At 33.9% G+C, this 12,778-nt stretch overlaps 1 protein-coding gene across 2 annotated transcripts in view; it reads left to right on the top strand.

Moving 5' to 3' along the window:
* LOC124359632 (ATP-binding cassette sub-family C member 4-like) overlaps positions 1 to 12,778 on the top strand; it is a 114,865-nt gene that overhangs the window by 90,468 nt on the left and 11,619 nt on the right. The window contains exons 23-28 of one of the 2 annotated variants that reach the window (XM_046812536.1): positions 358 to 491; positions 1,209 to 1,454; positions 7,404 to 7,579; positions 7,760 to 7,889; positions 8,030 to 8,140; positions 9,072 to 9,131. In XM_046812536.1, the coding sequence (XP_046668492.1) occupies positions 358 to 491; positions 1,209 to 1,454; positions 7,404 to 7,579; positions 7,760 to 7,889; positions 8,030 to 8,140; positions 9,072 to 9,104 (830 nt within the window). In that variant the 3' untranslated portion in view covers positions 9,105 to 9,131. Of the gene's footprint in view, positions 1 to 357; positions 492 to 1,208; positions 1,455 to 7,403; positions 7,580 to 7,759; positions 7,890 to 8,029; positions 8,141 to 9,071; positions 9,132 to 12,778 lie in introns of those variants that run through there. The other variant, XR_006922179.1, reaches the window with a different exon arrangement.

Here is a 12,778-nt window from a genome sequence, read left to right as displayed (position 1 = left end):
AAAGTTATGGAACTAAAATATTATAAACTAGGCATTTACAGTTATGTTATACTCAGACAGGAACTATTTTACATTTTATGAATAAAACTTAAAAATACACTCTTATGTCTAGTCAAGAAGAGTTAGCACCACACATCTAGTAAAATTTTCTAGGTTTCACTGATCAGGCAGAACAATAGCACTATTAGATTTAAACTAGCTAGCACAATAACTGGTCTCCTTAACTTAGCACATATACATTTAGATATATCGTCCTGACTGTGTTTATTCTTAGCAATATCACACATTCACTATATAGGCCACTGCCAAGTAGAGAGTTAAACGCACTATTGCTACATCACATACTGCTTATTTCAGATGAAACATTAACTCCTGATCCCAGCTGGCCTCAATTTGGAATGATCGAGATGAAAAAAGTATTCATGAGATATGATATCAGTGAACCATATGTCTTGCGCAATCTTAACTTTTTGGTTCTACCACAGGAAAAGGTAATTAAAATTATTTCTTTGAACATAAATTTATGGAGTGAATGAATTGTAAGTTTTATCAGTGAAATGTAGCAACATTTTGTGCGTATGCATTTATTTAAGTTATGCACATTATACAACACCCTATTAATAAAATTTGAAATTTATGAATAATTTTTGCAAGCTTATTGGAGTAAAGGACCACTTGTCAAAAACCTGAACCCTGATCAACCTTGTATATTGGTACTTTTAATTTGGAGGTAAGCAAACTAATCACAAAATTTAATTCACAGACAAGTTAGTCCTGTCTTATAAGATTCAAAAATATTGATTTCAGGTTTTACCAGATCATAAATTTGTGAATAGGTATATATCATAGCTTTATAAGGTATCAAAGTTGTAATAAAACAACATGTTGTATTAAAATTTAACAAAAAATAGCTACTTAGATGTAGTTTATTTAGAACCAATGTACAAACATGAACTACTGTTCAGCAGAAAATAATTACACCAGTAAGGAACCAGACGTTCTGGTAATTTTTTTTCTTCATGAGAAACCTTTATCTTTTGATCGTAAATATTATATAATTAAACAGAGTTTTCAATAATTTGCAGTTAATACACTATTTCGAGACGTCATGGGATAATGGTAATAACCCAAGGATACATTCTTATACTTGTACCAAATGTTTACTTTGCTAGTAAAATGGTAACACATATTGGTGGTTACACTATTAGGTGGGTATTGTTGGTCGTACTGGTGCCGGAAAGTCATCTCTGATCGCCGCTCTGTTCCGCCTGGCACCACTTGAAGGCTCTGTGATCATTGATGCTGTGGACACCAATACAATTTCCTTGGAGGCTCTACGCTCCCACATCTCAATTATCCCACAGGATCCTGTATTATTCTCTGGAACACTCCGCACTAACTTAGATCCCTTCCACAGATATTCAGATCCAGAGCTGTACACCGTCCTGCATGAGGTAGGAATTTCTTCTCCAGAATCATAAATTGGATCTCATTGTTATTTTGTGAACACATTTGAAATTGGACATACAGAATGGAAGGTTGCTATTGTAGTTTTACTTGTATAAGATACTGTCACTTCTAAATCAGAAAATTTGAACCCTCCTTTATTTAGTTGGACTACAAAGCATGCAACTGCACTAAATTATAACTGATCTTATATATCAGTTATAATTAGTGTAGATAATTGCTTGATTAGCTCTTTTAAGAGACGTTCTCTGTTCATTCTAATATTTAAATCAACCAAATTCATTTTTTACACTCTATTTTATTTATTTTTATGCATTTATTAAATAAGTTAGTTAAAAATCAACAAATCTATTATCAACATAGAAAAATATTATTTAAACTGCAACAACAAATCAGGAAAATAACAATGACATGTGAAATGGATCAAATTGAGAAAAGAGTTATAATTCAACTACATGCTACTCTATCTTCTAATTAAATTCAAGAAGCGCAAATCGCTTAGCAATATCAAAGTTTAGAAGTGGAATGAGCACAAACAATTTGCTTAAATGTGGTACTGCCAGAACCATAATTATATTCTACCATTGTTTGTTGTTGAAAATTTATATATAATACATTTATTTATTTATTATTAGCTAACCTGACAAACATTGTTTTGCCATATAAATTCTTATTAGTATGTGCAAATGTAGTATGTGTGGTATGAGTAGAAGTAGCATGGAGCGCTGTAAACGATGATGGGATATAAAAATTATAAAACATTAAACATTCATATTTTCTCATTTAATATAATTTATTCTGTATAGATAATTATCATATATGATACACATGATAATATTACTAATTACAACATCAATCCCTTAACACAATGGGTTCTACAATATTGTTTGCTAGCCAATTTTCAGCTAACACAAACAAACTGAATGGTTTGCCCACTCGAGAGCATGCCACATATAATTGCCTGTGTGAAAAGCAATACTTCTGCACCGATGCTTTTCTACAAACTACGGTGCAAACCTGTATGAAGACTTCTGGTTCGTATTCGTATGAATTATATTTCCAACGCTAATGTTGAGTTTCACTTCTTCTCAACATGGAGAAAAAAAATTCTAAACTGGTTTATTTATCATCATTGTAATTTAATTTGATATTAGTGTTCTTTCCATTGCTGATTGTGCCTCTTTTCTGATAAAAAAAATACAGTATATATACGTACACAGCTCTGATAACCCCACTTTTGTAAAAAAACAAATAATTTTGGTTTAATAACAATGTTTAAATGTAAAGTAAATGTCAGACTACATTGTCCCTTACATCTGCACTTCTAGCATTTACCCGCTCCTTTGCATGTATAAGACCACTACTGGTTTGAGGAATTTTATTTCCGACACCAATGTTGAGTTTGCCTTGTTGCGATGATCAAGAAAATATGTTAAAAGTTTATATTTATGGCTATTCTAATTTATTTTGTTAGATAGTAACATTATCTTTTATATCTAATACTTAATATTTGATTAAAATGCACAGCTAAAAGTACCTTAACAATGACACTACGCGTTTGTTTCCTTTTTAACTGAAAAACATTGTTAATATTTTAGAACATTTAGAGCTGGAATTAGTACATTAGTTCAAAAGCACAGTCCAGAGAATTTTCATCTAGCATAGTTCTTGCCGACTGTTTCAAAGGGACTGCTTCGGTGTCAAATTCTGACCATCTTATGTTTCTGGATATTTTGTAAAATCGTTTGAATAGTTTATGGTTGAGTAAAAAAATCAGGTTAGTTTTACAGACACACAATAATTTATTAAAGTAATGTTCAATAAATAATTAAAATTACTTAATGATGGTAGTAACTGCTCATAGTGAAAAATTGAATGATAGAAGATTGAAATCTTTTGTAGGCTGAGGTGTCCTGCGAAAAACAACAAAATTAAAAGAGACGTACATATACTTTATTATAAAGTGGTCTAAATTTCAAGCTTTAAATTCAACCATAGATAATTTATTTAAAACACAAATATAGATCTTAACTTAGTGCCTTCAAATAGTGTTTGGCTTTATAACAAACGTAACTGTCTCATATTTGCAATTTCCAATATGCAGGCGCTTTGAAAACTGTGATCTTCAAAATTTAATTGGTGGACCAGCCTGTACACTTCAGGGTATGAAAAATAGATAGTAGCCGATTCTCAGACATACTAAATATGCATATAAAATTTGGTAAAAATCGGTAAAGCCGTTTTGGAGGAGTAAGGTAACTAGCATTCCTCAAGAGTCTATTTTGGGACCTCTACTTTTTCTTCTGTACGTTAATGATTTACCTAAAAATGTTTCACCAAAAATTATATTATATGCAGATGACAGAACCGCAGTTGTTAAAGCAGACTCTCACTTTCAAATGGAAAATACATTAAATCAAGCTTTTTATGAATTGGCATACTGGTTTAAGGTTAACGGATTGAAATTAAATCAAGAGAAAACTCAACTACTAAATTTTCTAACGGCACAATTAAAGGAGAGCAACATAAACATTTAAACCCATATATTTGATTTAACTATAAGGATGTGATTTTCCACGGCCAGCAAATAAAATTATGTGATAGCGTAAAATTTTTAGGTATTGATCTGGATATCAATCAGTGTAAAAGCCTTTGACACTGTTGATCACGGAATATTATTGGGAAAAATGTTTGACTGTGGGATAAGGGGAGTTGTTTTAAATTGGTTTCAAGATTATTTAAAATCTAGAAGACAGTGTGTAAAAATTAATGGAGTTTTCAGTGCAATGGGTGAAATTAAGTGTGGTGTACCTCAAGGATCAGTTTTAGGCCCTACTCTTTTCTTAATTTACATCAATGATCTTTGTAATGCTAGTCTTCAGGGTAGTATAACTTGTTTTGCTGACGACACTGCTTTGTGTTACTCCAGCTCCAGCTGGGGTGATATAGAGCTTGCTATGAATGTTGATCTCAAAGCGCTAAAGTGGTGGTTTTGTAAAAACAGAATGGTTCTTAGCCCTGAGAAGACAAGTTATATTAATTTTAGTTTAAGAGGTCAAGTGCCTTTTGACGCCGGTGCAATTATTTATAAATGTTTTAATTGTCTTTGCAATAATTCTATTTGCAATTTATCTTGTAAACCGGTTGCAGAAGCAAGTGAAGTTAAATATCTAGGCGTAGTGTTAGACAGAGAATTAAACTGGAATAACCACATATTAGTATTGAAATCTAAATTAAAAAATTATTTACGAGTTTTTTATTTTCTGAGGAATTTTTGTGACAAAGAGATATTACGTCTTTTTTATTTTTCATTGGTAAACAGTCGGTTAGACTATGGTATTTCGTGTTGGGGAGGCACTTACAAGACAAAGCTACAGCCTATTTTGAAACTTCAAAAACATTTTATTAGAATTATAGTAAACAAACCTAAAACTGAAACCTCATTCCCTCTATTTGTCAGCCTTAATATTTTACCTCTAAGATTTATGTTTGTGTACAAAACTTTAAAGTTGTTCTACGATATGAGTGGAAACCTACCGGATGTTGACATTAATGAGTATAGGTTTAAACTTCGCAATGCAAATAACTTTAGAACACCTAAACCACAAAAAACATTTTTTACTAAAACTTACTTTTTTTTAGCCCCAAGAATATTTAACAAAATTCCTAATGAAATAAAATTTAAAAAGTCAAAATTCTGTTTTTTGAAGACATTAAAAACAATGGTTGTTTTCTTTCTGCGACATTGAGGTTTTAATTGAGGTTCAGGAATAAATGAATTAAATTTTCATTAATTTTCCAAGCATGGTCCACAAAATTTACCCTGAAATAGATTCCAGTAGCATGTATTATCTTACACATGATTACAAAATTTCAATAAAATAGCTTATAGGGACTTTTTTCTTTTTAAATTTAACTGTCTGAACTTTTTATTTTTTTTAGTTTTTAATAATATAATTACACAGTGTCCTCTAAACAGGCTTGCCTTGGAGGCCCTAAATTTTCTCAGGATTTAAAATATTGTTTTATATGTACATATTAAAAATGTTATTAGTTTTTCTTCCTCTAGTTGTGTATTTTGTTAGCTTTTATCTGATGTATACTTTAATTAACATTCATATTGTAGTTGCTGTAATGTACATAGTAGTTAAGACTTAACAATTTGGACAAAGGTTTTTTTTTTTTTAGTTTGTATAATTTGATTTTTTTTTTCTTCATTAAGGTCAGACCTGGGAGAGTTTTTGTTTTGTTTTGTTTTTTTTTTTTTTTCACGCTCTGTAACTACTGTATGTATTTATGTTATCCTGAGAAAATAAATTTATTCTTATTCTTATATAAACTTTTCTTGGAAAAAATGTATTGAAAATATTATTAGAAGATTGAACTCGGCATGTTATCAAATGCTAATGTTACGAAATTCAATTAATTTGGAAACTAGAATAATAATTTACTACTCTTTCTTTTTTTCAATAATTCAATATGGTATTGAATTTTGGGGATCATCTTCTGACTTTGATAAAGTTTTTAAGATCCAAAAAAAATTATGAGATTAATGACCTTTTCATCATTTAGAACTTCTTGCAAACCTCTGTTTAAATAATTAAAAATCTTATCACTTCCAAATTTATACATTCTGAAAACCCTACTAACAGTACAATCAAATTTTGAAAGCTTATCAAGTGATAACTTTGATCATAATTACAATACAAGATTTAAAGATAATTTTCAATATCCCATACATCGACTGCGTCTGGTAGAAAAAACTCCAATATACACGGCAAAAAAATATACAATGTTACCTCAAAAACATAAACATTTAATCAATTCAAAAACATTTAAAAGCAAACTAACAGATTTTTTGTTGGAAAAAACTATTATAGTGTTGATGAGTATTTGATGGATCCTGAATTTTAAAATTGTGTTTTAACATAGATTACATTAAATTTGTTACGCTGTCTTGACCTCTTATATGTATGTTTATTATGTTTATATGTATATGTGAATTGTGATGTGCATATGTATGAATGTATATGTGTATGTATCATTATTACATTAATTTATGACAATGTTACCTGTTTCTATAGCAATGCTATGTATAAACGTTGATGTAACAATAAAGACTGATTCTGATTCTGTGACACAAGAATTTTATATTTAAGATATTGTTATTTTTATTATCATATTTGATTTGTATAGTTTTAAAGATGTAAATGAACTCTGTCCGTAATTACTTTTGCATGGAGGATGTACAAGGAAAGTTTATTATAAATTAATTCACTGTAAAATCTATGATTGTGTCCTTAAAACATATTTGTGTATTTAAAATCAGCTACAATGAAGTTAAATCGTCTGAGTGTTTGGCAGTCTCTCCCAATAGTTAATGATGAAAGCGGATTTCTGTCTTGGTATATATTTGTTTATATGCATGTTACCTTTTGAATGAGTTGAAGTTAGCTTTGAAACTCCACCTTTACTACCTCTATATTGAAATTGGAAATGTTAAACTTGCTCCATTGTGTGCCGCACTCGAGCCAGGATATTGTCTTTTCAGAAAGAACAGAAAGCCTCCCATGCTGATCCAAAGTCTGGAGTGTGTTTAACTTATGGATATAGAAAGAAGAAGCTAGTGGAATACAATAATTAAGTATATAAGCAAAATACAAAATGTTTCTCTGAAGATGATTGTTGATAGTAGTGAATGTCATTAATGGCAAACTTCTGAGCATTCAGTGAAAGTTAATAGGTTTTGAGAAAAGCCAAATGCACTGAAGCTGAAGAGTCTATTTTAAAATCTTGTTTGCATGTATTAGAATAAATTGTATTCACTTAAATGCTATGTCCAACCGGTGTATTAGTTTCATATTTACCATGTGTTTAATGAAAAATTAATTAATGTAAATATTTTATTATAATGTCCATTTTTATTATTGTTATAGATAAAATTGAATGAAAACATAAAAAGGTCAGAAATGCTACACTTGGACACTCAGGTGACAGAGGGGGGAGGAAATTTCAGTGTAGGTCAGAGGCAGTTGGTGTGCCTAGCACGAGCCATTCTGCGTGACAATAAAATTCTGGTTCTGGACGAAGCTACCGCCAATGTTGATCCTCAGTGAGTTGTGTAAAAAATTTCACGTACTATTTCTAAATGTACAATTTCATCAAAATAAAGCAACATAAACATTTAAACCCATATATTTGATTTAACTCTAAACAGACAAACAAAACTGTCAATATGACATTTAAAGAACCAAATTCTTTGACCAAGTTTATATGTTTATTCTTGTTCCAGAACTGATGCACTGATCCAAAGCACGATTCGCCACAGATTTGCTCATTGTACTGTGCTAACTGTAGCTCACAGACTGAACACTATCATCGACTCCAACAGAGTCCTTGTCATGGATGCCGGCTCTGTTGTTGTAAGTCCACATCATGCAATTTAAAGTGCAAATATTGATATAATGAGAATTAGTTACACAATAAAGGAATATTTCAAATACTTTTACACTTAAAAATTACTTAAATATTGGTGAATTACTTAAATACTTGAGTGTTGCAGGAATTTGACCACCCCCATGAGCTGCTGAGCCATCAAGATGGTCTGTTCTTTAAACTGGTGCAGCAGACAGGGCCAACCAAGGCCAAGGAGCTGGCTCACATTGCTCAGGAGGTGACTCTGTTCTTTCATTAATTGTTAAGAACTGATCATTAATATTAAATACATAAATTATTTTGATTTAAATCAACATTTTAAAAATTAAACTGACATATGAAAATAGTACGAATATAATTTTTGTACTTGATAATATGCACATTTTTGTAATGTTCACTTTAATCTTTTGAGAAATGCTTCAAAGAATAGCCATACGAGTATGAATGGTAGTTTCCGTTTGGTCTCTTATGAGGGAGGCTATTATTTTTCATATTGTAGTACTGATAACTCTGTAATGGTAATGTTTCAACTGATATCTTTGTGAGTTTATCTTGAAAGATTTTCAGAAATATTGACAGTGTAGCTGTACAAATTCTTGTTCTGTATGATGACATTAACCAGTGGCAACTCTCGGATCTTGTGTTTGTGTAAGAGCTTTGCATGATTTTGCCTCACAGTGATCTGTTTCTGGCCTAATATTAACTCAAGAGTGGTCTTCATAATACTCAGCACATTCCAGGGAAATATGTTAATATATTCAATTTGTCAGATGGACGTTGAAACATATTTGCTTTATTAAAGTATTTGTATACATTAAAAACACTAGCAGGCAAAAGTATTAATATTGAATCAAATTAAATCTCAGAATAAAAATAAGCAGTTTTATTCAACATGTCTCCTTATAATGTATTTATGTTTCATACAAAAGTTAATGTATATTACTTCTTGGTTGAATTTAAATTTAGATACATTCAGTTCTTGATTTCTATCTGAATAGCTTCAACTTCTAGAAATACGATACAGTATAATATTGGATTTTATTTTGCAATACCTTCGAGAAACATTTTCTACATTAACTAGGTAAAGTACAGTTGTCTTGGATGTTTTATGAAAAATCTAACTACCAATATTGACATGTTATACATCATTACAATTTTGTCTGTTTCAGAATTTCAAGAACAAGAATAGTTTTAAAGAATAGTCTGAGTGATGGAGAACAAGATTTTATGTATACATATTTAAGTATTCATAATATTATTTGTAGAATTTATTATTTATATAGACTCTTACTTATATCTATATAATTCTTACTTATACAGGGTGTCCCAAAAGTAAACGATAATATTAAAATATTAAAAGGGGCAGTATCGTAGCCAGAAATTTCGTTCGGGGGGGTTTCGAAACCGGGAGATCCGGGGGACGTTTTGTGTGTTATTTTCCAATGAGTTCACTGGTAAAAGGTAAATACCAAAAATATGGGCTTTAGTAACTATGCCTTATAGAAAGTGGAAAGATGTAATAGGCAAATTCAACTTTCACAGCAAATCTAGTACCACAAATTTTCTTGTATAGCTACAGAAACTTTACAAAGTTCGATTCTGGCCGAGTATAAGGCACCAAAGTGATGTTGGATTCACTGGATAAGAAAGAAAAAGAACAAAACAGAGCTTCACTCAAGCTTATAATTGACACAACTATATTCTGTGGAAAAAATGAAATACCCCTTCGGGGACATTGGGCCACTGACGGTCGAAACCCTTTAGAAAAGGAGGGCAATTTTCAAGCGTTGCTCGGGTACAGATCAAACTAACGGTCGGAAAATGCACCGGAAAAACTCTACTGATTAGAAGTTCGGCTACTTTGGATTTCACTGATTAAGGTATTTATGAATGAGTTATAATGACGATTTTTTGTATCATTACACTGTAAACGAATATATAATTATCGGAAAAAAATCCAAAACATCATTTCGGTCGGAAATAAAATACACTTGAAAAACTCTAATGATTAGAACTTAAACTACTTCAGACTTAAGTTATTGAGGTAAACGTGGTATTTTTATTTGAGTTAGGACGACGATTTTTTTGTTATCATTAAAAACTGTACTCGACTACCTATATAATTATCGACAAAAAATCACTTCCGGTCGGTAAATACTGAAGAAAAGCTTTGAACAGATTCAAGTTTTGATGATTTTGGATTTCACTGGTTAAGGTAAAAGTGGTATTTATAATTAGGACATTGATTTTAGGTATTAATTCAACGCCGACTAATATAAAATTATCGAGAAAAACAACAAAAATAATCACTTCCGATCGGAATATACTAAGGAAAATGAAATAATACCTCAGTCAGTGAAATCCGAAGTAGTCGGAACTTCTTATCAGTAGAGCTTTTAAAGTGTATTTTCCGACCGAAAGTGATTTTTTATATTATTTTCGATAATTATATACACGTCTACAGTTTAATGACACTAAAATCAACGTCGTGACTTAATTCTTACGTCCCCAAGATGAATTTGAACGAAGTGGTCGCTAATTTAAACTGTCCAAGTGCAAGTCGGGTCGCTAGGATAGCCTCTGGGCACTCCTCCTGGTCTGTGGGCAGTATCTGAGCAGTTGAGCTCAATGATTTGCCTGTCAACTGGAACAATTTGCTCCTGCAGCAGTCTAGCAGCTGGTCGGTGTGCCACTGAGGGCCACTGCTTCATTGAAGAGCCGGGTGAGCTATTTCAAGACGGCTTGTAGGCTGCGCTGGGCGAGGGCGGCTGCTTCTGCTGCTGCATCAGCTGCTGGCGCCTCCGTTTGTTGCGGCGGAGTGGCTGGTGTATTTGGCCACTCTAGTTTCTGCCTGGGAGTCGCCCTGGGCCTCTGTGTGGCCGGAAGGCGGGTGAGGAAGTCGGTTGGCTGGGTTCTGGGGTTTCCTCCGGCGCTTCTTCTTCTGCGGCATGTCGTCCTCAGCTTCATTCTCCGATACGGAGTCCGCTGGTGACTCGTCCCGCGCTGGTCGCTTGGGCGGCTGGGCCGTTGATTGCCTCGCCGCTGGTTAGGTTGGCCGGGACTTGCGGCCTAACTGGACAGCTGCCGCTCTGGCCTCCTTGTAGGCTGGACACCCACGATAGTTGGCGTTGTGAATTTTCCCCGCAGCGGACGCATTTTCTCAGCCTCCCGCAGTTGCCGGAGCCGTGGCCAAAACCTTGGCACCTGTAGCACTGCGGCGGGCCGACCGGCTTCTTGTAGACAGTGACTGAGACCCTGATATGGAGCAGGCTTTTCACGTTGTAGATTTGGCAAGCTCTCTTGGTGTCAGGGTTCTCTCGCTCACTGTCCCTGGTCAGCGTGATCAGCCAGCTCCTGGTAGGTCCCCTGGCTGTCCGATGTCGTGCAACCTCGTCGACGGCGAAGCTCTCGTCAGTTAAAACATCGAAGAGCTCCACATCATCGGTGTCGGGCAGTCCGCTGATCACAACCTTAAGCGATCTTTCATGCCCAAGGTTGTGAGTGTAGAAGGGCAGCTTATTGAAACATAGGTACCGCTGAACCGCCCTGAAGTCCTCCACAGTGGTCACTTTCAAGCGATAGTGAGCACCGCGGAATGTTGTCGTCAGGCCGTCCCGCGCCAACTCCTCTTCTTGGCGTGGGTAGGCCAGTCCGGAACACTGTCCAGGAACAGCAAGGGTATCCTGGGCGTAGAAACCGAAGCCGTAGGTTGGTCAGATGTCACAGTAGCAGTGGTGACGTTGTGGCCTTTAAAAAGGCCCTTTGCAGGAGCAGCGACCTTCTTAGGCGCCGAGCCGGCAGGTGGAGAGCTAGGCCTCTTAGTTGGCTGCGCTTTCAAAGGCACGCTGTCCCATCTTCTTGAAGATGTCACTCATGTTGTTTCAGGAGTTGTTGACACAACGAGCGCTGGAGGTCGAATGTTTGCCGTGTTACAATTTAGGTTGCTTTGCGACGTCACGTGACCGCGCTCTATAGCAATACCGTGATTACACTACACTATCCGAAAGGCCGAGCCCATAAGTATCGTTTGATACTTTATGATTTAAACAAAAGGACAATTATATTTTTAACAACGGTCACTTTAATCAATTAAATCAATCAATTTAATGTTTGTAAACAAGAGTAAATGATAACTCTCCTTTTTTTCTCCTGCTCCATGCTTTATTTTTTAATATGTCAGAGAGTAAATGATAACTCTCCTTTTTTTCTCCTGCTCCATGCTTTATTTTTTAATATGTCAGAAAATTTCCGGGGGGGGGTCCGGACCCCCCCCTTCGCTACGCCACTGAAAAGGGGTGATAGGCCAGCCAATGAGTAACTCAAATAACATAACATGATCCTAGTAAAATTTGCCTAGTTTTCGAGATAATGACACTTTTGTGGAAACCACAGCATGAAATCCCCCATCATGAAAATGTTTTTAAATAAACATGTCAGTGTAGTGACGGGTTTTTCTTTAAAACACAAATTATTGAACGAGAAGATTGATTATAATAAGTACCTTAAAATTGAATTTACTTTTAGTTCAATGAGGTAACGGTGATGGCATTCACCTGTTTTTCAGTTTAATTGGATTTCCTGACATTATTTTTTTTTAATTTAAAGATAACATAAAAACAAATGTCCTAGTTTTGTAACAGGAGTGCATAAAATATACATCTAAAGTAGCTGTTTTTGTGGTTTCCGAAAAAGTGTCAATATCTCAAAAACTAAGCAAATTTTACTAGTGTCGTTTTGTTATTTGAGTTACTCATTGGCTGGCATATCACCCTTTTTAATGTTGTCGTTGACTTTTGGGACACCCGGTATATAAAAATATTTTTCTTCAATATTAATAGTTTCTCTTCTATTTTTATCATTTATTAGTAATTTTAAA

The sequence above is a fragment of the Homalodisca vitripennis genome, chromosome 4 (assembly GCF_021130785.1).
Source record: "Homalodisca vitripennis isolate AUS2020 chromosome 4, UT_GWSS_2.1, whole genome shotgun sequence".
NCBI lineage: Eukaryota > Metazoa > Arthropoda > Insecta > Hemiptera > Cicadellidae > Homalodisca > Homalodisca vitripennis.
Note: the sequence above shows the minus strand (reverse complement) of the source record. Positions and strands in the feature narration are given on the sequence as shown.